Genomic DNA, 27433 nt, shown 5'->3' with positions numbered 1-27433 from the left:
AACTACTGCCAAATGTATCTCAATGGGTCCTGCACATGGTAGAAAGAGGCTATCGCATTCAGTTCGGCCATCCTGCACACGGTAGAAAGAGGCTATCGCATTCAGTTCGGCCATCCACCGCTGACATTCAATGGGGTTACACTGACAGTAGTCAGCCCCCAGCAGGCTCTGGTGATGGAACAAGAAGTGAATACCCTATTAAGGAAGGCGGCCATCGAGGTGGTCCCTCCTATAGACAGGGAATCCGGGTTTTACAGCCGGTATTTCATAGTTCCAAAGAAGGATGGGGGGTTGCGACCGATCTTAGACTTACGTCATCTAAACCTCTCAGTTATGTCACTGACGTTCAAAATGCTCACTGTCAAACAGGATGTAGCTCAAATCAGATCCGAGGACTGGTCTGTCGCAATAGATCTCAAAGACGCATACTTCCAAATATCCATCCTTCCACAACACAGGAAGTCTCTGAGGTTCGCTTTCGGTGGCAAAGCCTACCAATATCGAGTACTTCCCTTTGGCCTTGGGAGCTGGGTTTGAGACTGAATGCCAAGAAGAGTGTACTTTCTCCAGTTCAGAGAACCAGCTATCTAGTCGTAGTATGGGATTCGACTACGATGCAGGCACTTATGTCTCCGGTTCGGATCGAGTCAATCCTTACCTCAGTCAAGAGAGTCAGAGAAGGCCAGTTACTCACTGTCAAGCAGTTTCAGAGACTGTTAGGGCTCATGGCAGCTGCGTCCAACGTGATACCTTTTGGCCTCCTGCACATGAGGCCCCTACAGTGGTGGCTCAAGACCAAGGGGTTTTCCCCTAGGGGAAATCCTTTCCGAACTATCAAGGTCACGCGGCGATGCCTTCATGCCTTAGACATATGGAAGAAACCTTGGTTCTTGAATCAGGGCCCGGTGTTGGGAGCTCTTGGTCGCCGTGTAACGCTAGCGACATACGCATCCCTCACCGGTTGGGGTGCGGTCATGAGTGGCCACCCTGCCCACGGTCTGTGGAGTGGTCGCCATCTGACATGGCATACCAGTTGTCTAAAGATGCTAGCTGCGCATCGAGCATTGAAATATTTTCTCCCAGACTTGAGAGGTCACCATGTGTTGGTGCGCACTGACAACACATTGGCGATCTCTTATATCAGTCACCAGAGAGATCGGCATTCGTGGTGAAGTAGATATGGAGAGTTTTTGGACCTCTTTGCGACTCAAGAGATATCGCAATGTCCCCTCTGTTTCTCTCTAGTTCATCCAGCTCCTCTGGGACTGGATGCTATGGTACAGACCTGGCCGAGGCTTCGTCTGTACACTTTTCCCCCTATGGCTCTGCTCCCGGGAGTTCTGGCGAGAGTACGCCGGGCCGGGGTCCGTCTTCTATTAGTAGCCCCGTTCTGGCCGGGCCCAGTATGGCTCGCAGATCTGATCTCTCTCCTCAACGGCTCTCCATGGGTGATTCCGATCAGGACAGATCCCTCGAGGAGTTGTGGAAGTTGTCTGTGTAGCCCCTGAGGGGGCACAGCTCATATCTTCCGGTGTCCCAATCGAGGTTGTTGAGATCCCCCCACTCCAATCCAGAGCTCCCTCTACGAGGAAACTGTACACCCTGAGGTCGAAACCCTTCTCCTCATGGTGCAGAGACCACCAGCTTGACCCTGTTAACTGCCCAGTTGGTACAGTTCTGGAGTTTCTCCAAGCTAGGCTCTCTGCGGGGTTAACTCACTCCACCTTTAAAGGTGTACGTGGCTGCCATAGCTGTTTACCACATCCCTTTCAACGGTCAGTCAGTGGGTAGACACCCCCTAGTTACACGTTTCCTCCATGGTGCGCTGAGGCTGAGACCTCCAGTACGGTCCTGTGTTCCCCCCTGGGACTTGGTTGTGGTGTTAGAGGCTCTTTGTAAAGCTCCATTTGAGCGGATTCATGAATATTACTGGCTATTACTTCTCTAAAGAGAGTTGGAGACCTTCAGGCCCCCTCGGTGGCCCCTACCTACTTAGACTTTGCCCCTGGTATGGCCAAAGCATTTTTATACCCTTGAGCGGGTTACGTTCCTAAGTTCCCTGTGTTATGCCCCAACCCATAGTATTGCAGGCCTTCTGCCCTCCTCCCTTTCAGGAGCCAGACCAGGAGAAGCTAAATTGTATGTGTCCAGTTCGAGGACTGGATGCATACGTCCACAGGGCTGCTGTGGAGAAAACCTGACCAATTGCTTGTTTGGTACGGTCCTCCTAAAAAGGGTTCCCCTGCCTCTAAGCAGACCCTTAGTCGTTGGATAGTCGAGGCTATCAACGAGTCCTATGAGTCCTCTGGTCTTCCCCTTTCTTTGGGAGCCAAGGCTCACTCTACATGGAGTATGGCTGCCTCTAAGGCCTTTCTAGCAGGTGTGTCCCTCTTGGACATCTGCAACGCTGCGGGGTGGTCCACACCCTCTACATTCGCCAGATTTTACAATCTTGATATGCGAGCCGCTCCTGGCTCTTCTGTCCTCTCGCCCCTAGGTTACGAATGTAAACCTAGTTCCTCGAGGGAACGAGATGCTGCGTCGCAGAGCCATACTCCCGGCAGGGCACTTGCTTCCCTACTCGAAGCTGAAGTCAGCTGTGTGGCAGGTGCCTTTATAGCTTCCTGGTCGCTACGTCACCCCGCCCGTGACGCCACGCTCTTCCATTGGACTGATTGCACACAATATCCAGAGTTGTTCTTGCCAAAGGCGTTCCCCGAAAGCGCTCGACGCAGCGTCTCGTTCCCTCGAGGAACTAGGGTTACATTCGTAACCTAGGGACGTTTCATGCTATGAATTCATTTCACATTTTATTACAATGTACATAATACATTTTTCTACTATTGTATAATTTAATTTGTCCAAATGTAAAAGTTTGTGCTGCACAGTTTAGCACAGCTTGCTTGTAGTTACAATGTAATACTGGAAAGCACAAACCGTTTTGGAAGGGTTAGCACTTTTTCTTCAGATATATTGAGCCCTGGTGCTCATATGGGTGATGCAGGTTTGAGTCCTGCCTGCGACATATCCAATCCCTTTTTTTCGCATTCCCAAATATGTTACTGTGGCTTTGTGATGCTATCTGTAAAAAACAGGTAGGAGTTTCTTTATTTCTTATTAAAACCTGAAGTTTAAGCTGGACAAATGAAAAGATTCTACAGAAAACTTGCAACCCGTGTGTAAGTGATGCTTATTTCAGATGCAAAAAGGATGTTTAATACTAAAGTTTAATTCTATCCCTGTTTTTTTCTGGAGAATAGCTGCGTACAGTTAAATGACGTCTGTTTTGGCACAAAAAAACATGACTAAATCTAAAAAAGCATGTCAGGGAAAAAATAAAAAGATGAAAAAGTATGTTATGAATAATTGTTTATTGCACTAACACATAGAAATACATTAACGCTCAGACAGCAGCTGCAAGGTGTCACTGCTGCCCTCTTATTCACACTGAACTAACATCCTTCCCAACCACTGCCTCCCTCCTTCTGCTCCCCTCACACATACACACATTTCCATTTTATTGTGCAAATCAGAAGGAACGGTTTCCTGTCCCTCTCTCTTTTCCCAGTGCCAGTGTGTTGTACAGTGTTACAGCAGACGGCCCAGGCTGTGTTTTCCTCTCAACAACAGAGAGACATGCACAGCTGCATTTTGCTCTGTAACAGCCATGGCACTGGTTCAGACTGCACTGCAGCTCTGGCTAATTAAGTGAAACTGAACACCTAGTAGTGACTGTGCATAATGCTTTTACTTTCTCATCAACCTCGCTGGAAATATAGCTACTTCCTTTCTCTTCAGTGACTTTATACATATATATACTGTAGACACACCTGCACACACACACACACACACACATATATGCAGGGATATGGAGGTTTTGAGTCCTGTCCAAGTATATTTTTGTGCCTCCATGCTATATACCGGTCCAAAGAGGCTAAAGTGTAAAAATAACTCTAGAGACCCCAGGAAAGTGTCTGACCAACTAAGTTCTTTCCTGTGTTGAAGTATTTCCTATTGAAACAGGAAGTCGTCATGACATATCAAAGGCCTTGTGCTTTTTTTAACCGGCCAATAGCTTTCAGTTTACGTCAATTCAGCAAAATTCTGCAGTGATCAACATATTTGGAAGCTTTTAATTAAATAATTTCTCCCAGTTAGTGGTAAGTGCCTTTTTTATTTTTACAGATGTTTTTTTTATTGGTTTTATTATTAATTTTATTAATTTATTATTTGTTAGTTGACTGAGTGTCAGATGATTTCAGATTATGCTATAAAATAAATAATGTTATTGCAGCATATTTTTGATATTTTAAGTGTCAGTTTTAACTAGCAAATAGCTGCCTTAAAATATAACAGGTATGAACTAAAATTTCATGGGGTCTTTATAGTGGAATGCTGCAGTTACAACACATTGGCTTTTCTGAGAATATAGGTTGGGATGACGTTAGACGATGCAGTGGAATGTGCTTTTGGCACAGCAGTAAGATCCTGACTCATTAAGGAGTCTTCCTTCTGCGCTTTTGATAAAGAGCCAGGTTTGTGGCCATACCTGCAGCCCTGTACATCAAGACAGCTTTTCCTTCGCAGCGAGAGCTGAGAAATAAGAGATATTTCAGTGGATCTCAGTGTCCTTATCCAATGAGTTCAGGGAGGCGGACTGTCTCCACTTCAAACACAGTTGCACTGAAAGCCTTGCTACAGACTAACCAGCCCAGTCAGAGAAGTCCTTTCAAGTCTAAAATCTGCTTCCTCCATCACTGCCCACCTCCACAAAGGCCTGGCTCGAAGGTGGTAGTCTGATACTTCTGAGGCAGAGAATGGCTCTGTTTTGACATAGGTTGCTTGGACAATAATCCTTTAGTTCCAAGTTAACTCTCTCTCCTTCATCTCAATGAACAAAACTGCAATGATCTCATCAGTCTCCGCAGTGACCTACAGATCAAAGTGCCAGAACCCTTCTCTCTGCCTGCAAACAAAGCCTTCATTCTGTGGTAATAGATGTGACAAGGCCAGTAAGTAGTGGAGACAAGAGTGTGTGTTCTTGAGAGGAACTCTGCAGTCCGATAAGAGAAGAATTACTGTATGGCACATTTACACCAGATTAGATGCACTACTCAGAATGTGAATAAATATAGCAGCTCAAGGAGATTGGAGCAGTGGTTCCCAGCTGGATGTACTTCAGCACGCAGATTTGGTTGTAGATTTAACCTGTACACAGGTCTGTAGCCAGCTATGAGGTCCGGACCTCTGTAAATTTTTTATGTTCGAAATAAAATTTTGTTCTCTGATTCACTTATTTCATGCTAAACTCCTCATATAAATGTCTGCATGTATAATGCAGAATGTTTAGCATCCGTGGTATGAAAATAACTCTTTGGAGAGTTGTGAGCGAGAGCGCGAGACGCAGCCTCCGTGTTGCCAGATCAAGCTATTAGAAGCGTTTTTTTGACTTTTTTTCCCACTAAACTTGACAATTTAGAAAGTTTATAAAGTAGGAAGTTGCGGTTTAGGATTAGCGATAACTTTATTTTATCTAATTTCCAAAATATTTTAAAATAATTTTGCTTTATTTTATTTATTTATAGGTTTTTGTTTATTTTAATAGCAATATCTGGCAACATTGCATCACCGGAATTAGTCTAATACTTATTTTCAACTTTTTGATTATTTACTTCATTTTCATTGAAAATGAATGCTTTTCTGATTGAATTTGAAAAGGGAGAAAGCAGCCATTACTCCAGTCTTCAGTGTCAAATTGATTCTTCCTTTACAAAACAAATATACAGACTCCAAACGTTTGAATGGACACTGTATGTGTTAATGAGGGAATGTCATGCAAACTGTGCATGATGGGGTTTTCAGTGGCTGATGGTATTAGCAGGATGGTACTCTAGATGAGCATACCATTCAATGATAGCAAATTAGTTGATCACAAACACACTGAAATGAAAAGAAACATTGTCTTAAACTCCATTTATTCAAAAACAAATTGAACCACTTGACCCACCAGTTTCAAACTTGGTTAAAGAAAGAAAGCTAGTGAGGGCAAAAAAGCGATTGTGCAGATCAGTAATGCAAACATTTAGACAAAGATTGACTTGTTATCTAAAGTTATATTAACATGGTAACAGGTGAAATCCTGTGGTACATCTGCCATTAGTCGTGAATATTTTCAGAATATTTTGGCATCCGGTACAGTGCAGAGCCCTGGGAGTTATCCAGCGTTTACAGGGTGTGGCATTTCCCTTGACAAAACTGGCTGTGTCATAAAAATAACCACGCTCTATCTTTTAACAAACAAGCGTAATTTTCTCTTAGCAACATGAGAGCAAACAGCAGATAGCCCGTGTCTCTTATCCCTCTCACAGAGTGTGATTCCACAGCATGGCTGAAAATAAACAAAGCCAAGCCAGTTTAATCTAACTCTCAGGCCATCTTTGTCTAATCAATTTAGCGAAAGTTAAACATCAAACGCCAGCTCTTGGCCGCAGCTCAGCGTGAGGCAGAGCGGATGATTGTTTTATCAGTTGGGATTCTTAGAGAGACTGGAGCCTCGCAAACCCAAACATGACGAGGTGAAGGGGACAGTGACAACACTGCCACCTCCAGCCTGAGAATCAGTTCTAACAACTGACATTTGATCTTAAGCTGTTCTCCATTATTTCATCATCATTTGAATTATTTTACAATTTTATAATTTATTCTGTGGTATCAGCACAATGTTATGTTTTGTGCATTCTTTCTGTTAATATTTTTACATTAAATCCATCTATAAATATTTTAAATAGCATACATTTATTTGAGGAGCACTCATTGTATACTATATATATATATATATATATATATATATATATATATATATATATATATATATATATATATATATGTAGAGAGAGAGAGAGAGAGAGAGAGAGAGAGGAAAAATAGATTGAATACTTTTTTATCATTTGGCAAATTTGAAAATAATCTGAATCTGTTATGAGTCACATTGACATAGAAAGGGGGTGTGATTATGCTGAAAAGAATAGAAGCAAATTTAAGTACTCCTGCCTAAATTTAGCATATTTAGTGCCTGTTAAACTGGATTGCAGGAATAAAGTGAATATGATTTGGGTTTTTGTTCTGAAAAACTGCATTTTGCAGCTTTTTTATTTTATTTGTGAGGCAAAAAAGTGCACGTTCATCAGAAAGTGGAACGTGTGACTGTGGTGTTCTGTAATGAGGTCAAGCATGTGTTTATGCCCACTGAAAGATAACACACATCAGCAGGCTTAGGGCTATCAGATTTACCATCCAGACTTGCCGCAAAATTTATAAAAGAACACATAAAAGTGTGATGGCTATCGGTTGGCCATGTGCTTTGATGTGTCTGCACGGAGAGCTGATGAGGTAGATATACGTGTGTTTGTGCGCTCAGACGCAGGGAGATCGACATTACAGTGAGAGGTCACAGATCACTGAGCAGTGCTGATAACTGAACTCAACAGATTGATCTGACCCCCAATCTTTACCTCATTTATTCTCTTTCAGCCATCCAGAAAGAACCAAGATGCAGTCAAACAACACACACACACAGATTAGCATTTAGAACAGTGCCAAACATTCACATAGCTCTACATTGTTTCGAGTGCGGTCATACGGAGTCGTAGGAAAGATCATTCACAGACACATGGCAGTGATTTTATCAAATTTACAAGAAAATCTCTTGACAGCACAAATCTCTGCTCCGCTAAGCAAAGTTAGCATTGTGTTTCTCTGACAGCGTGACAGAGAATGTGCAAACACTGCATTATTTCCAGAAAACAAACATAAAACTTAAAAAGAGTTGTTTTCGAGATCTAATGCCTTTCTTTTTGCATTTAAGTTACATCTGCCTTTGTGTATCTGTGCAGTTAAATATGAAAGACTGTTATCCATCTCATATGCAGTGATATACAGTTTTAAATAATAAAGTTGCAGTTGTGAGAAATGATGTCACAATTGAGATTTAGTATACAAAAAAAGGGACAAAGTACAAATTTGTCCCTTTAAGCGTACTACTCCAGTGACAAGCTATTTTACCTCTAAAGGCACAGTTTTTGACCATTTTTGCTTTTGCTGACAGTGCAACATCACAGACAGTTTAAGAAATAAAGCGAGGAAAAAGTCAGAATTTGTTATAAATAATGTCACAATTGCATGTGACAAACAAAACCAGAGATTTTCCGAGAGTTGCAATGAAAGAAAACAAAAATGCAACTGAAAGATATAAATGCACTTTTTTTTTCTTTACTGCGAGCACCAATACAATACACTTCCATAGTTAAAATAACATTTAAAACAAATTCTACTTGGACTATGGCTTAGATTGTCACAGTGCCACAATCTTAGTAGTTGTTATCAATGGCAATGAAATTTCTATTATCACTAGCGATTTTGAAAATGTTAATGCTAACTCATCCTTTAAGTGGTTAAGCAATCCTTATTCAAATGGGTTCTACTCATATTCAGATAGTTGTTACTTGATACTACCCACGCAATCGACTGAATTTTATTTTACTTTCAAATTGTTAGCAAAGTACCAGTACTTTTGACATCCTAAAAGTGGACAAGTCGTCCAACCACCATCTTCGTCTGTTTCCTCGTTTTCCCTTGTACGATTCCATATCATCTGCCTATCGTTCTCCTAAATAAACTCCCTGTTTCCCAACCATCTGCTCCCGTTCCCCAAATCTTCACATGGCCCAAGGGAACACTGCAACTGCTATATTTTGCTTATCTTGCATTATTAGGCATCTAATTAGAGGATGTTTTAGTGAACTGATATTTTGGGAGTCACATAATGAGGTCTATCAATAATGTCAACACTCTTTCCTTTTGACAGGGAATTGCTGTCAGCAGTGAAAGAGAGAGATATACAGTACACAGAGAGCTGACAGAGTTGATTTATTAGTGCTTTACACGAGAATGCACGAATTATGATGGTTTCACAGGCAGATAGACAGGAACAGCACATTCTCCACACAGGAACTGCGGTGTCTTGCTGACATTGTTTGTTCTCACTGAGGTTGAGTTGTTGAGTTGAATGGTAGGTTGCTGGTGTGTTAAATGACATGGTGAGATCGGTTTCCCATCACCCCCTGCAGTAATGCTAGCCTCAGTGCTGGGTTTGTATGGGGACGTGCAGCTGTCTCCTATCAGAGCCTGTCGTTTCTTTGTAACTCAATCAGGCCGGACGGGCTACACCATCAGACAGCGGTTAGTGCAGCGGCCTGTGAAATCAGGTCCAGACTCACACTCTGGGCTTCACACTGGTCATGCCGTTCTTTTTATCTTTCACAACGTGATCATCTCAACCACTCCGCTCTTCGGAGGCCTGCCTTTGCTCAGTTTAACAACCCTGTCTGCAATTCAGCAGCAGTTCCATTAGTGACACTGAGATTGAAGGAGACTCCAGCTTTAATGCGTTTTTCCACTGCAATGGTTGCTCATGTCGTAGCTAGTTGATTGGATTTTGAGATGAGGCAAAAATAGAGGCAAATTAATGCAAGGAAGAGGTTAAGCAGACTGAATGAGAGGATTCCAATCCCCGTAGAATAAAACATGGTTGAATCCTTATTACAATGGAATTAATATTTAGAACACAGTGTGAATTTTTATTTCATGCCATCTTTAATGCTATGAATTTATTCCCGCAATAAAATTAAACTAATTTAATTACTCTACTTTAGGTTCATTTAATGCCGGTTTAAGAACCACCTTTTTTCAGTGGCACTATTTCAGTGGAAAAGAGATGTGTTTACAGTGACATTAATCATCTGTTCACCTTCTGTATATGAGGTATAGAAGGATGAACTCATTTCTCTATGAGCGTGTGTGGTTTTGAATCGGTTCTTTTGTAAACCATGTTGTATTGTTCAGTTTAGAGCATGCATTACAGATGCATTACAGCATCGCAGATGGTGTTTCACAGAACCTGTGCGATGTGGGACTAATCAACGCTCCCAATTCCCAGCACTGCCAGTGTGTGATGGGGAGTACGTGAGGTCACCCTGTAGAGCTGGGTTTTTAGCTCATGCCTAGCCAAGGTAATTTGCTTCTCACCTTGCTGCAGTTTTGGAATGGCGGGATGACTGTGTTTGTGCCTTCTCTAAATGACAAATTTTTGGGGGAAATTGTTTCTGATTCTGAAATTCCATGATTTTTACAACCAGGAGAGGTTGTGCTTTAGTCCCTCTCCTTAAAACTCTTTTCAAACCCCTTTCTTTAGACAAAACTTTTATAATTTATTTTTTCTCTGTTTCTTGCTGACAAGCATAGTTCGTAGGGGTGGGAATCACCAGAGACCTCACGATACGGTATTATCCTGATACTTGTGTCAGGATACAGTATTATTGCGATTGTAAATATAATGCGATATTCTGTGATATATTGTGATTTATTATCTTTCTCCAATTTCTAATTATGTCCCCAAAGGAAAACTTTGGCAACATCTTTTTTAACAAACAAAAAAAAAAAAATCAATTTGTTTAACTCACTTAAATTCTATTGCTGCAGTGCAAAATGGGATTTTCGAGCAGACAAACTAACCGACACTTTCATGAAAAGCTGTCACAAATGTTGTATGCACCTGGCAAACTCAATTTTTTATTACGGTCTAATCTAGTCCAACTTAATTAAATGTAAACAGGTATGCACTGCTGTGCTACTACAGGTATTTTGAACAATGCAACTTGAACTTTTACACAAAAAGGTGTGCAGTCTAGGGCTGTATGATTAATTAAAATTTAATCACAAAGGTGGTCAATTGCGATTAGATGCTGCAATTGTTAGGCGAATCTTTCAGAGAAGCATGGATCTGTGATCAGTAGTAAATCGGCCAGAGGGCTCTCTTGTGCTAAAACTGCAAATATGCTGCATTTTTACTTATTTTGTGTTAGAAGGCACATTATCTTACAGAAGGATTTATTTAAAACACTCGACTGCTGTTAATATAGTGAGTTTGGCGAAAAAACATGCTATTAAATGTGGTGCCTTTCAATAAAGCACGTGATTCCAGATGGAACTGAATTTACTAAACAAAGCCGTAGTTTACTGACAAGCTACGCAAACGGCTTTATATTATTGCAGACCGACCCCACTAGAAAAAAAATTAACACCACCATCTAGTGGGCTGTAAAGAAATTGATTTTATTTTACCAAAAAGTATAATAAAAGCTTGATACTTGGTGTCCATTTATCAATACAGTATTACTGCAGAAAATAACGCAATACTTTGTTGTATCGATTTTTCCCCCCACCCTTAATTGTTCACCAATAAATGAAAATTAACTCACCCTTATGTTATTCCAAACCTGTAAGACTTCCATTCATCTTCAAAACACAAGCGGAGATTTTATACTGTGAATGAGACAAACATGTTTCATTGTCCAATTACCATGTGCTCTAGGGATATGTGATAAAGGGATATGCCTAAATTAAATCTGTTCATTATATCGCATATCATGTTTCTTAAGAAGAATTGGATTAAACCATTTGAATCATATGGTTATTCAGCAAATTGATTGATTTATCAGTTTTTTTTTTCCTCTCTAGTCAATTGATCCAGAGGAGAGGGTGGTAGATATTAGATGCTTATTGAACATTTTCCACCGTGTACAGATATTAGGAAGGGAAGTGAATGGAAAAAAAATCCAGTGGAGGAATAAGTGAGGGTCTCTTACTTGTGCGTCTGAGTTCGCTCTGTGTCTGCCAGACCCTGTGTGATAAGCACTCTATAATATCTTTCATTCTTTGCTCTCCAAAGGCTCTGCTGTTATGATTAGGATTATTGCCACACTTTTATCATGCTCATTGCTTAACACTCTTATTTGCTCCAGCATCCTCCCACATCTGCGGGGGAGCCGCTTATTACGTAGCTCCGGGCCTCTGAGTTCCATCCACCAACACATCTGCTTCCTCTAAAGCGGACATCTTGAAATGGCAAAGTTTATGGCTGTTTTATCTCATTTGGTTTTGATGGACTAGGTACGAACTGAGCTTGTCCCAAATGGCACCCTCAGCCCTAACAAAGAGGTTTGGTTAGGGTGAACTGCAGCAGAATAGGCCCTATTGAGCACCTTTTAACTATAAGATAAAAATGTGAAAGCCTGTGATCTTATAGATAGATACACAGAAGTAAACACCAAAGTGTGCAGATCCACATCTAGTGGCCCATTTGAGACTTCCTTTTTTTTTGCATGCAGATGATTTTCCTTTGTAACCCTTAGACGTAATCAGTAAACTACAGCAAAGTATTACTTAGTAAATTACTGTATCAATTCCACAATTTGGCAACATTATTTCACAGTGGGCGTATTGAGGACACATTGAGACTGCATAGGGGGCTCTGTTGATCTGAACTGTTGAACCATGAGATTTTTGAACTGTGAGAAAAGTGTGACAGTGATCTGTGATCTTGTGGACAGATACATATACGTGAAGTCCACAAGATCCACAAGCACACTGTAAAAAATGCAGGAAAATTGTAAACACATTTACAGAACAAACAAGCTGAAGTATACTAATACAGTATACAGAAGGTGGAGAGAGTCATACACGCAAACACAAAACACGATCATGGTAACACACATGACACTTAATAATGCAGTAAACATTCATTAAACAACAGAAGATGTAACATTAAAACCTAAATGTACATAAAGTCGTAAGGCATTTCAACAAGACGTTAGGCTTTTGGCCATAAACATAAAATTAGCAACAGTTGGTTTGGTTGCACATGGCCTTCTGGACCTGAATATTGCTCTCACGAGTAAGAATAAAACAAGATGTAAGTGTTTCAGTTTCAAGTAATAATACATAAATAAAGTTTTCAAATGGAGTTCATTTGAAATGTTCCCAGTTGTAACACATTGAGCAACTGCATCAAAGCGAATACGTTTTTGTAGATGTTTTGACTGGATCCAAGATAATGTCATTGCCAGATTAGGTTTTTCACTGTCTGATTGTTTAATTGACTAATCTTTTAAGTGAATAATTCAACACTGGCTGTTCTGATGAAGTCGTGAGAATACGTTCTCAAGTGTGTAATAGTATTAGCCTGAGAATCAAGTTTAGATCACTGAGATAAAAGGCCATTCGTAAAAAGGAACTGCTTCAAATTATATGAAATATCCCGAGTGACCTCTCAAATACTATAGTCATTTACTCACTATCATTTCGTTCCAAATCTTTGTTATTCAGGGGGAAGCAGGATGAGAAATTTGGAAAAGCGTACTGATAAGCTTTCAAGCTTCCAAAGACCACAAACCATTCTAAAAGTATCATATTGTGATATTTTGATGTGGTATTAAAGCTTTGTGTGAGAAACAAACAGAAATGTAAGTTACTTAAATTTGATTGATTACGAATTGAACTGCAGGTGATCGGTCAGTGCCGGACTGATGAAGAGGGTCAATAATAAAGCTTTAAAGGTGACGAGGCAGTGGTTGTTTGTCAGGTCAGTGTTGAGAGGTAGTTAATCAAATCATGTCTGGAATGGGGATTGGTGTTGACCCCACTGCAGACCCTAAATCAGCAGGTTATATATAGATTGCAGACCAGGTATAGAACAACAATACACCAGCTAAATGTTTTCATGCAGTTACAATGAAATGAAAACGCCTCATCAGAATCTAAATCAAACATTGGAACATTTAGGCTCTGTTTACACCAGTGCGTTTTTGTTTTAAAACGGCATTTTAGAAATTAAAACAATCCATGTTTACACTGGTGTTTCCGGTGCGCTTTAGAAATGATCTCTGTTTACACTACACAACCCAAAACGCGTCACGTGACCATTCATGCAGGTACAGCCTTAGATATGAATTGGTAGATTACTTATTATTTATTTAGATCGCGGACACGTCTACGTGCTTGACAACAATGCACATGATTTTATCGTTTACACGGTCGTCAAAGATACGTAGAGTGAATGTGGGCAGCCAAGCCATCGTTTTTAAAAGTCTCGGATTTGGTGCGTTTACACTGAAATGCAACCCTGGAGGTTTCAACTAAAAAGTTATGCATTTTAAAACAAAAATGCGCTAGTGTAAACAGGGCCTTAAAGTGACAGAACTCAAAGAAAAACCTCTCTTTTCTCTCTATAGTGGTGAAGTGTGAAATTGTATATATATATATATATAATTTTTTTTTTTTTTTTTTTTTTTCACTGACTAGTCTTTTTTTTTTTTTGATTTTATGAAACTTCTTAAAAACACTGGGAAAAACAACAACAACAAAGCATTAGGCCAGCATTTAAAAAATAACACAGATGAAGCCATTCTGTCGAGTAACTGGCAGACATTCAAAATATAAATAAGCTGAATATCTGCTAAACATCTGTGTATACTATAATATTAAAGCGCAAACTAAGTAGAAACAATCTGTAGAAACTATTTTTCCTCAATTATCCGTCCATCCATGTCGAATAGAGCTCTTGCTCAATTCACTATCAACATCTTTATTGAACAAAGAGCCTGTGTGTGAAAGCTCAGATAGCAGTGAGGCCACATATTGTGGCCGTCCAAAGAAAAACATGGCTTTCTTGGTCACTTGGTGGGGACATAAATAGCACAAACTCTGATAAGCAGTAACAGGCATCCACAGTGCTGCCGGAGTCATGTTTTTGGTACTAACATTAATAAAAAAGAACTACAGAATGCAGGAGAGGAGGGAATGGAATGGAAAGAGTAAAGATGACAGTAGAGACATATGGATTAGAGGAATGAAGGTTTTTATGACACAGAGGTTTTCTGGGGTTGAAACCACGCATGGGGTCACCATAAATGCAAAAGGAGTTGTGGGGGGATTTCAGTGAATTGTATTTTATTTATTATAGAAATTAAAGTTTTGTCTATCATTATTTGTATAGCCGTTGGCTAATCAGATGTATGAAATATTGTATGCAGCTTTTCTTGTGCGTAAAATATTGCGAGATGTAGGCTACAATGCAAGAACAATTGTGAACTCAGAGTGTCAGTGACAAAGAGTGATCAGATAAAGAAAAGTAAAATAAATGAATGAATGAATAAATAAATAAACAATCATTCAAATTCAAATGTCACGTGGTGTAACCATCAAACTATAAGTAACATATTTTCTGTACACCTTTAAATCATATGAGTGTAAATGTGTATCAGAATAGAAAATATTGTCTCAGATCATTACATAATTTTATAAGCATTTGATTAGCTTGATTGTAATTCTATTTTAGCAGCATAATATTAGGTGTCTTAAAACAGTCTTTCCATCAGCTGAGGCACTGTGGAATTTATACAGTTCGGAGCCCCATGTGTCCTATATGTCTTTAGTGAATTCCTCATTGTCTTCAGTGCTCCCTTCCCTCCTCTCTTTGCCAATCTCATTTGACCCCTTTCTCTGCTGTGTTCAGGTGGCGTTACATCTGCGGCCCATACAGTCCTTGAATGTGCACCAGAAACCGCTGGTCTTCGTCCTGAACTCCCCTCAGCCCGTCCTCTGGAAACTTCGGACAGAGAAACTGGCCTCTGGAATTAAACGCATCTTCCATGTGAGTCTGAATTGCTTTATGACTCTCAAAGCGTTTCTCTCTATCACATCCCTGTCTCTCCCTATCCTCCCCAGCACTGCTTCTGAGTCATCTCCATCCACACTTTCTCAGTAATGAATATTTAGATGCTCGTTCACTCCAAATCAACAAGCATCGTTAAACACCCAATTCATTTACACTCTCTTTGGCTCGTCTTACCTTCCTCAAACAAACATTTCCTGTCAGCAGAGGTCTTACTCGCTCAAAGATGCATTCAGGTGTGTGTACCCAGAGGAAATACAAACAAGCTCACACGCACACATCCATGCACACGTAAACACACCCCATGCCAACACAACCATCTTTCAGACAGAAGCTTCTGCAATTGCATCTGGCACAGGCTCACAGGTTTATATTGACTGCTGTAGTCTGTAGATGTTCATCCCACTGCCTGACATCAAATGTGAAATGACTGGGTGCTGTTCTTCAGGAAAAAAAAATTAATAATCTGAGCATCAGGACAGCCTCATTTATGAAACACAAGCAGAGACATTTTTGTAAATTGTTTGCAAAACCATCATTAGTTTTTGGGGATAGATGTGTACCCTCAATAGCTATGTTTACATGTTCACAAATAATCTGTTTATAATCAGATTGATGGTTCAATTGGATTGAAAAGCCTTCCATGTAAAGAATCCAATCGATCTGTCTGAGCTTCTCTAGCATGCATCCTAATCAAGTTATCAAATAAATCTGGCATTGTATATTAAAATATTATTAGCTCATTGAAAGTTTGGTTTTGTTCCTCTTTGTGTCGCTTTGGATAAAAGCACCTGCTTTTGCATTAATGTAAATGTTTTTGTAAATAGTAGTAAATATGTTTTATACATTTTATTTGAATATGTGTTATTTACATTTCATGTCAGTGGATAATACTGCATATTTTCTAAATACTTACTAAGAAAGGTCTTTTTACATTTCTGTCAGCTTTCATTTTAGATATGTCATCAAGGCAAAAATGATAATTAAACTTGCGGTAGCTACAGTAAAATGATGATGATGCTTCTTTTTCTGTTTATGCACGACACTGATTTTTTTTATGCATTCAGATTAAAAAAAAAAAAAAAAAGTGTATACCAACTGTCCCCTCCTTAATTATGCTTCTGAATATAATCTAAAAATTATTTAATGCTGGTAAATTATGAACAAGTATTGAATCACAGTGCACATTTTCTAAAATTAAAAATAGATCATAAATTAAATAGGTTACATATTTGGCTTATATTACAGGGCTGAAAATAGTTACTGTCACTAATGATTATTTTGATTATCGTGTAATCTGTCAATTATTCTGATGATTAATCAAGTAATCTGGTTATTGTTGGTTAAATCCAACAATAGACTTTAATATTACTTGAAATAAATATATAATTAATAGCAATGATGTAATAATAATTGGTTCAAATAAAATGCTAAAAATAAGTAATCATTTGGTTTTATTTACAAAAGAGTTAAAAATTTAATTATACAATAGAATCATAAATTGTATGCATTATGTATTATATCAAATGCCTGCATAGGGCACAAATGGCCTGACAATTGTTTTTTACACTTTATAGAACAATCTAATCCTTGTTTAATATTGACTAAACAGCATTTAATTCAAATGACCATCTAATCTTTAATATTTGGCTAATTCATTATGACAGAAATGCTACAGCCACTGTCATTTCATGAACAAGAGCATGTGAACATCAAGACATGCAAATTCAGAGCGAGGGAAATTCAGAGCGTGTAATGGAAATTCACACTAAACTCTACATGCATCTTGACGATCTTATAGTGCATGCATGTTTCTTTTTTCTTTCTTATACCTTTCTTTATTTCTTTTTAATATTTTCATAGTTCAATCTTCCTGTGAAACAACAGACTTCTGTCTGGTGCTGTACGCAATACTTCTTCAGCCGTTTTATCTGTTTAAACCCTACATCTTTCTTACAATCGATTGCAAGTTCACATTCAGAACTGCCTTCATCCAATCAAAAACCAATGGATAGAACCAAGCCCACTGAATGAGCCCATTGTTATCTAGAAGAAACAACTGAGGTATTAAGAGATCTCCTCCTGAGATTTTTTTCTTTCTACAAGTCTGCTTTCAAAACATCTTGCCTGGAACATAATCAGAATCCTTATCTAACTACACACCCATTTCAAACTCAAACACTTTTGTATTCACTGAACAGCAGAGGACATTCACAATCAGAATCAGAAAACAAGAAAGTTGCTAGGGAGTTGTTTATTCATGGAAAGAGTTTAGACACCGTTTTGACTGAAGCTGTGTTACTCACAGATATATATTACAGACCAGTGAGATCAGCGGCTAAGACTCTCCCTGACAGCATTATTGTTTTCCAGACGTCCTGTGAAACAGAGCAGAGTTACTTCGCTCCTCTTCACCCCAAATTAACAAGATGACAAGATCCAGGGCGTTCCTCACTGCACTGAGGGAGCTCAGAGGAGAGCTGGAAGGGGGTTTAAGTAAAGAAAGCCACCCCCCTGAACAATCGGTCATATTTTGGAGCGCACTAGGCTTAATGAGAAAATGAAAGTGGACTGGTCAGGATCTCTTGATATAAGCATTGGTATCCGGGAAGGGAAATTATTTTTGTTTTTACCGACCAGCCAAATTAAAAATGTTATCAGACAGTTTGAAACAGTCTCAACAGAGAAACTCGTAAATAAATAAAAGAAATACATAATAAAAATGCTGCACATCATTGTATTGTTACTAAACAAAAACTTCTTATAAAGGCCAATCCGAGACATGCCACCGTGACTGTTAAATTATGCACCAAAAAACCCACATTTGGCTGGTAATGGGTGTTCATTTCCCACCCTGTCCCTATCACATGAGAAAATCACAATGCAACGAGAACTAGTGGCCTCTCTGGTTTAACTCTGTCACTCTTTAAACACTGTAAATACCTTTATCTAGCTAGCGGTTCTATGCAATTATCATTTGAAAATGTGTTTAAAGCTAGCATTTCAGAGGAAATCATTCTGCTATTATTTCCATGTGTGTAGATAAGTTCTGCTCTCCTGCTTATGGATGCGGATGTAAAGAGACTCTGCATGCGCAAATGAAATACAAGCTTTTTTTTTATCTATGTAAAGAATTTTCTTAAACACACATACTGACAAAAATATGAATGTCTTCATAACCCCTTTAGTGGCCACAGAGAGATGTCCAACTGTACTGCACCCTACATTCTCTCTGTGTGAGTCAGTCCACTTTGGGTTTGTTAGATTTGTTCTTTCCACCAAAAGTCAAAACTCTTTTCATTCATCACCTGGGTGTGGGACTATTTATTCTATAAAGCTACCCGTCAACATATTTCAGTTTTATTGCATGGCAAAAACTGAGCGCAGAATGAAACCAGATCACAGTAAACCACTGGGTTTCAGAAACCGTTCAGATTATGGATGAGAAAAATGTAATATCGTGCTAGACCGCAAATTGAGTTATTTCCTGTAGAGACAGGATGTATTCTCATATCGGCTTCATGTCATTTCAGGCAGACGAATATGGACAAAATATATTTCAGAGGAGAACATGCTGAGGTCATCCTTGGATGTTTATTAGCAAGTAAATATCTGGCTTTGTATGTAGTGCTATTAAAGATGATATTTATGCTTTTGGCAGAGCCCGGGGCAACTTACGAGAAAGGATGAAGATTGTGTTTGCGACAGATACTTTAGCAGGTAGCTGTGGTTAGGCCAAGAGAAATCCTCAAAGTGCTCATATTAACAAATATGATTGACTGGTTGAATGCAAGCGAAATGACTAAGATGTTACAGATACGTCTGCCTTCTGTGATGACTCTTTTTGGTGGTCTATGGCAGTTTTACGTTTCATTGTCTTTATAGTGAGCGAACTAATCTAAATGAAATCAATGAATGCACAGAATATTTCATGCACAGTAAACTGTGTTTTCAGGGTAAAGAAAGTGAGTTGGTTTTGAACGTGTTTCGCTGCCTTGGTAAGTTGCACTCCATGGCCGCCTTGCTCCGGAGCTGGTTTAACTGTGTGTTCACACCGCCACCGGGCAGAGCATCAAAGTTGCCGGAAGTCAATCATTTTCAATGTGAGTCGGCGTCGAGCAGTGGCGTGGCGTGACTTGGCCGTTGAGAGCGTCGAGGAGAGTTGAGAAATAAGGGCAACTTTATGGTAATGAGCTATGACGCGGTTGAGCAGCAACCAATTGGAACGTAGAAGTCCACAGCTTGAGAGGATTCCAGAGAACACCTCTCCGACCACATTAGTTCCCAAGCACAATAGAGGACAGGTTGATTATTGCTGTGGCGGGTTTGCAATAATCTATGATGTGTCCCTGTTTGCGTACAGGGACAAGAAAATAAAATAAAAGTGATGCGTGAACAAAGGTGTCTGAGATTGTTCATGTTCCTGGTGAGTTGCTGATGTGCAGTAACGATATAGGAAAAATAATATAATGATATAATAAATAATAGTACAGTAGTCCCAGTTTACCTTGTTTATACTTGATTATATTTACTTAAGTAACATTTTCAATGCAGGACTTTTACTTGCATCAGAGTATTTTTACAGTGCTTTATACTTTATTAGGTAAAGGATCTTCATACTTCGTCTACAACAATATTTAATGAGGTTATAGCGTTATCCTCATTGTGGTTAGCCTGCACAAGCATCATGCTTGTTTGCTTTGCGGCCACTTTAAATACAAGATAAGCATTCGATCTACGTCAGAGGGCTCACAAATCTTTCTACAGCATTGTGAGCAGAGCGGCCAGCGCTCTCGGTGGCGGCGGTGTGAACGCACAGTTATTCTGGGTTAGAGATCGCAAACCCAAACTTGACCAATCAGCTGTGAGCAAAGTGACATAAATCTGATGCAATCAAGCCACTGTCGCATCTGTCGCTCCAAATGAAAGCAGTTTTTGCTATCTTTTGCTGCTAATTATTTATTATCTTATATATAATTATAATTCATGTAATATATTCAAATAATTATTATATGAACTGGTAATTATAATTAAACTTTGCATTTAAATTAATTGAAACATATACATATAAGTTCTAATATATGATTACTTTATGATTACTAAATTTATGTTTTCCTTTTAGCTCTTTGTGAAACTATATAAATTGTTAAATTCAGTTGATTTACATGGCCAGATATTTTCTTTCTACTGCAGAAGTGTATTCCTGTCTAGTAAATGTTTTTAAATTCATTATATTTTTACTAACGGCAACTCTTAACCTTCAGGATAAAAGCTCTCCATGTTCAGTGTAATTGGCTGTTTGCTGCACATGTCACACTTTCAGGTGCATGCACTGTAGAATTAATCTCAAACTCTGGATCAAACTCTGAGTTGACAGAGAACGCTTATACTGAAATTTGTGAGCCTGCTGAATCTGGTAGATTTGTTTGGTTTCGTCAACTCTGAAGCTACTCTGAACCTCAGAGTTTGTTCAGCAGACTTCATGCAACAGGCCACTGGTTTCTATGATAGTGGGCATAAATGATGCACATTTTGCTAAGCAACAGTAAATGTGACCTTACTTTTAGTGTAAATATAATTTATTGCTATTTGTAATTGGTATAGCATGATCTTCTATTTGTACTTACCAAAAACAGCCTAAAAAACGTCCTGCGAAATTGAGAAACATGCTAATGCCAGTGGTGTTAACTTTGATCATTAATATGTGAGAGATTGCTTTGTGTGTTATATTTATGTAAGTATATTGGCCATTTCAAGAACATCAGCATCAGTCGATAACTGTGCCAGCTTGGCATATTAATAGATGCTCTCTCTCTCTCTCTGTCTCTCTCTCTCTCTCTCTCTCTCTCTCTCTCTCTCTCTCTCTCACACACACACACACACACACACACACACACATACATTACCGATCCTGCAAAAGTGATTTGACCATTAGTTTAGACTGATAGCACAGAAATACTTGTGCCTTATGTTAGCTGATGATGTGATCTCTTGGCCCTTTTGCTTCAAATGGGAGCTTTACTCCGGAAACCCTGCAAATCCTGGAACATCTTAATATTGAGTCAGGACTGCGAAAAAAAGGATCTGATCCCATTGTTGAGCTGTCAGCACTTACCTTCATGCCTTACTTCACATCTTCCTTTTGCTCTTTACTTTGATTTTATTAGCCCAAGTCTCATGATGACATCATCTGAATACACACAAGCACACACAACCCTCACAGTTAGTGTGGGACCAGCCAGGGCAATGAGCTCACACCATTTCTTTTTTTTTTTTTTTGTACTAGAAGAACCTCCTTACCAGGCATCCTGACACACTGACAGAATTAATCCTTTCGTAGAGCAACTCACACACACCCTGTTCCATGCCGGGACTATTTCCGACTTGATGCTCTGTGAAGTGAACTCAGTTCCAGCACATAGCTGTAGCAGATGGCTCAAGAGTGCGTAGCATCAGAGCCAAGTCTTTTGTGTGATTTTGTCTAAAAACTTACAAACATGGCTGGAGAAGAAGCGGAGGATTTACATCTGCTCACATTTAGGCAAAAAAAAAAAAAAAATTATAGCAATTAATTATATGTATGCTTACATGTATTCAAGATGAAAAGAAAATATTTCACTTTATGGTTATACGTGACTTTTAAACTTTTTCAAAAACCCACATGAATACAAAGAGTACATTTTCTAAGATCTTGGCACATTTTAAACTTACTTCTATTTATTTTTCATTGACCCTGCAACCAGGTTCTACCTCTCAGGCCCTCAAAATTGTCCCCTACATTTTTACAGTTGAATAATGGCTTTATAAGGCTGGTTGTCTGTTGTAGCCCTGCCAACGCTTGTTTTCTGGTTCCAGCACTTGGAGGTCCAAAGAGGCAAATGGGTGTCCTGGAGTCTGGGCAGAAAACTGGTTTTAGCTGCTTTGTATACATCACCCGGCCCTAAAACAAAAGCCCTGAAATCCAAACATCTCATTGTAAAACACAATCCCTGTGACGCCATTGCCAATTTGCCGCCAGTTGTGAAAGAGCTCGAAGTGGGTCATGGGTGGATATTGAATCATCTTGAAACAAACATTCTCGTCAAGAGAGTTTGAAAAAGACCAGAATAGTTGGTGTATGCTGTATTTTGAACAACATGGGATATTGATATCTTGAACAGGCTTCTTAGCATTCTTGGTCTAGCAACTTCATGGTCAAGCAACTTTTCTTTCAGAAACAAAATTGGGCCAGCTGCACCAACTGTGCATAAGTTACGTCTTTGCCTGGTTTTAAAGGACACATCATGCAGCCCTAACTATAATACACAAACTAGACCAGGATCAAACTAGCACCAATCAGCCTGGACATTCTTTCTGGTCTAAGCTGGGATCTTCAGTAGGGTCTTGTAAATCTGGCAGACCTTTATGAAATAAATGATGGCGCAACATTTAAAAAGTTTGGCTGTTGTAAATTTGTTGTTCTTTCTGTTCTTTGCCAAGTGGCTGTTTTCCTGATTTTTATTGCCTTGGGATGTTAGCAAAAACAGTCTCCCTCTCCCTCTGATTTTTAATTGAAACCATTGCGGCACCAGTATTGGTTTTGGTTGATCTGTAGGAACGCTCCTCTGTGGTGCTTGCAGACAGATGGTGTTGTTTGTTCCACGGCAGTCTCTCTCTCCAGTTCACAGGAGCACGACCGTGGAATTTTGCCAGGAACGTGATTAGCTTTCTGGAGTGAGTGGAACAAATCACCCACAAATTTATTTACCGCCTTCATCTCTTCTGCATGTCATGGCAAGTTATTTTTCCCCCCTTCATCTCTGAAGCTCTTGTCCCATCTCTTTCCTCTGTCTCACGTTGGTTTCAAACACCTCATCATCAACCACAGATAATTTTGCTTTCTTAAGGAGAGGGCGTTTCATAGTGCGTATTTTGGAGATTAGTGTGCGCTTATAATTGATATAAACCATTTTGATATAAACCATTTGGCAAGCCATGTTTTCTTATTCTTAACATATGGTTGTATTCTGTAGATATCGATAGGTGTATAAGGTGCAAGAAATCCAGTGAAATATGCTTTTAGGAAGCATGTAGGGTACTAGGTAGAGGACAGATGTTAATCTGAGACATTAGGCAGACACAGGTGTGATGGAGCCTGTGCAAATGGCTGAGGAGTGAATGCAGGTACAATTATAAAACCAGTGTAAAAACCATGTGTGGGTGTAATTTTTTAAACACTTGGATAGGCAGATGCCAGATGTCAGGTTGTTCTTGCTTTTCTCAGCAGAAGTAGATGAAACATCTTGGTTTGACTGGATGATGTGAAATTTAGTTGGGCTGTGTAAGACTCTTAAGGACATTTGTGAATCCATCAGTTACCTCGCAGGGTCTTTGAGAGTTCTCAGACAGAGTCAGACTCCTGAGAGCAGAGCATGGACATTAGGTCATATCGCTGAGCTAAACCAAGGCTAAGCTCCAGTCTGGACCTGTTAACTGACAGATAAGGCATAAACAGGATTTATACAGGCCTAAACCTGCTGAAATGTTTCAGACGGGTTATTGTGAGAGTGAGAATAGCAGGAACGGAGAAGCGATGACACTCAAGACACTGAGGAAAATGTAATTCTTCTCAAAACAGAAACTTTTCAGTGGACAGATAATCTATTTATCACTAGTTTTTTGTCTTTTTGCATCTTAATTTGATAGATACAGTGTAAAGCTGAGCAGTGTCACTCAGTGGTTCAGATTCAATACAGTTGTTTACAAAAATAACAGTTCTTACTTAAAATTACAGAAAAGCATAACCATAATCTAACAGACTGATTTTATTATATATTTTTTTTCTATTTTACCCTGGATCCTGTTTCATAAAGATACAGAAATAATAACTGACTTTTGGGATTGTGATGAGGGTTTACAGCCTGAGGTAACTGCATCCCTCTGAGAGATTCTGCTGTTAACACACCACTAATTATGCTCAAGAAAGGTGAGCTGCAGGTTTTAGCGCACGCTTACCTCACTTTACATTCACCACCTTACGCATGAGACGCACTGTTGAAAATAAACCCACCTTTTAATTATTTTTCTTTACAGAAGTCTGTGTAAATAAACTCACAGCTACCTGTGTTTTTACTTACCTGTCGCTCTGAAGTAAAAAAAAAATTTAAATGTACATTGTGCGTCTTTCTCAGGTACAGTATTTAAACTAATCAACCGCCAAATTAAAGCCTTGATGGCAATCATATTAGTTGTATTTCTGTACTGAAAGTTAGACTCGTGTGGTATAAAATGCTATAATCTTTTAAAAACACGTCTGTCCATCTGTACGCTGGCATTGAGTTTGATGGGTTTGGAAGGGATGAAGATGGTTTGGGGTTGGGGGTCGGGGGTCTGGCTGAACTCCAGAGTGGGTTTATTGCTTTCATATTCCCTTTAGGAATTCTTGAGGTTTGAAACTCTTCCCAAAGCCTGGAGCTAATTTAGTTTTAGGCTTTTCCTTATAATTCCTCAAGACTAATTACAGCCCTATTCCCGCAATTAAATCGATAAACTCCTCTGTGCTCAGTTGGGCTTGCCAGCAGAAACCCCAACCCCTCTCCTCTCCTCTCCTCTCCTCTCCTCTCCTCTCCTCTCCTCTCCTCTCCTCTCCTCTCCTCTCCTCCAGTATCTGTCTATTGTCTTATTTCTATACAGCATTTGTTTATCGCAAAAGTTACATTTCAGTTGTCCCTTAGAAATACCCACAAATTGTAAACACGATTTAGTGTGGGGAAAAAAAGCATATTCTTTTCTGTGTTAAGTTACACTAATGTTTAGAGGAAAGTTTTTTAAAGAAATTAACAATTTCATCAAGAATGTATTAAAGGGTTAGTTCAGGAATAATGTTTTGTAGATAAATATGTAGGAGCGAAGAAAACAAAGTTTCCTTACTTTAGCAAAGGACCAGTCTCCTCTTGGCTTATTTCGAAATCCTCCAACGGTTTGTGCTTCTAATTCGTGATTAGCATTTCATTTTATTACAGATGCTCGCACTTTATTTCACGTCTTCTGAAAAGTTGACAACAAACACCCGCCTAACCCCATTGAAAGGCTTGGAAGAGCAAGGACAATTTTTTATATAACTACAATTGGATTATTCTGAATGAAGAAAGACACTTACACCTAGGATGCTTTGAGGGTGAGTAGAAGATGGGCGAATCTTTATTCTCAGGTGAACTAACCCTTTAAATTGCAAATTGCAATTTTTAATTACTTGCAAAAAGATTCCTATTTTAAATCAATGCTATTCTTTGAACTTTCTGTTAATCAAAAAATCTTAAAATCCACAATTTCCAAAAAAAATTAATTAAGCAGCACAACTGTGTTCAATGGTGGAAATAATAAATGTTTCTTGAGAACCAAATCTGCATGAAAATTCAGCTTTGCCATCACATGAATAAATTACATTTAAAAAATAACAAACATACATTTTAGAATAAAAATAAACATATATATATATATATATATATATATATATATATATATATATATATATATATATATATATATATATATATAGTACAGACCAAAAGTTTGGAGACACCTTCTCATTCAGTTTTCTTTATTTTCATGACTTTGAAAATTGTAGATTCACACTGAAGGCATCAAAACTATGAATTCATACATGTGGAATTATATACATAACTAAAAAGTGTGAAAAAAATGAATTATTCAAAGTAGCCACCTTTTGCTTTGATTACTGCTTTGCACACTCTTGGCATTCTCTCGATGGGCTTCAAGAGGTAGTCACCTGAAATGGTCTTCCAACAGTCTTGGAGGAGTTCCCCGAGAGATGCTTAGCACTTGTTGGCCCTTATGCCTTCTGTCTGCAGTCATATATATATATATATATATATATATATATATATATATATATATATATATATATATATATATATATATATATATATATTCAATATGTATATATTATAGTCAGCATTAGGTGACAAATGCTATTGATCGAACTTAACATTATTAAACCATAAATGTCCCTTTAAAAGGAAAATTGCACAGTTCTACATGCTGTCTACAGTAAAGAGGAACCCTAAAAATAATCTTCAGCCGAGTCCTGAATTCTTCGACAGCCTCCATGCTTTTCTCATACTTTTTTCTTTTTACTTTTGAAATTTATCACTTCTGGCAAGGATGGGGTGTTTGTCTGGGGAGCCGTCCAGAGGTCGAGCAGATGTTCCTCCTGGTACTGGGTCGTGCTCCGGGACAGATCTCTGCTCCTTCAGCACGTCATATACCTCTCCTTATCTCTCCCTCCCCCTTACTACACCTCTTCTGTCAGTCACCGCACAACAGTACGCAGGGCCCTGGCTGTTGTTCAGATTGGCTGTCTGGCTCCCTGTGCAGCTCGTATGGGGTCCATCAAAGCTGTGGTGTGATATAATGGTTTAATTGGGGTTGCCAGCACGGGGCCGGCTGAACGCAAAAAGAACACCTTTGGGACAATGAGAGAGAAATGAGTGGAAAAAAACCTCACAAGCTTGGAAATGTAACGAGTCTGGACTGTCTAGACCGTGTGCTTGGCTGTTTGGAGCTGTACGGCAAGTTTTTCAACATATGCAAATGTTTAACTCTCTGAAATGGAGCATGTGGACCCAAGGTCCATTTGGAGCCAAAAGGGAGGACTTTCGGAGCAAAGCCCACCCTAGTCAAGCAAGTCGACCTGCAGAGAAACTCACAACGCAATGCTTCATATGTTTACAAGAGCATACACACAACTATTAAATAAAACTTAAACACACATTTTCTTTTCGCTCACATTTACTCCTACCTCTTTACCTGCTTTGATCTTTTGCTCACATTTAAGCTTGCTAATGGCTATAATTTGCATCTCAT

The 27433-nt window shown here is 39.1% G+C and overlaps 1 protein-coding gene across 2 annotated transcripts in view; it reads left to right on the top strand.

Annotated features, from left to right (window-relative positions):
• The window catches only part of LOC113050653 (transforming growth factor beta receptor type 3-like), a 117614-nt gene that overhangs the window by 47457 nt on the left and 42724 nt on the right, over window positions 1–27433 (top strand). For both annotated transcript variants that reach the window (XM_026213851.1, XM_026213850.1), the window contains exon 4: window positions 15410–15547. In XM_026213851.1, the coding sequence (XP_026069636.1) occupies window positions 15410–15547 (138 nt within the window). The remainder of the gene's footprint in view (window positions 1–15409; window positions 15548–27433) is intronic.

Source organism: Carassius auratus, chromosome 31 (genome assembly GCF_003368295.1).
Source record: "Carassius auratus strain Wakin chromosome 31, ASM336829v1, whole genome shotgun sequence".
NCBI lineage: Eukaryota > Metazoa > Chordata > Actinopteri > Cypriniformes > Cyprinidae > Carassius > Carassius auratus.
The sequence above is the reverse complement of the archived record's forward strand: the minus strand, read 5'-3'. Positions and strand labels throughout refer to the sequence as shown.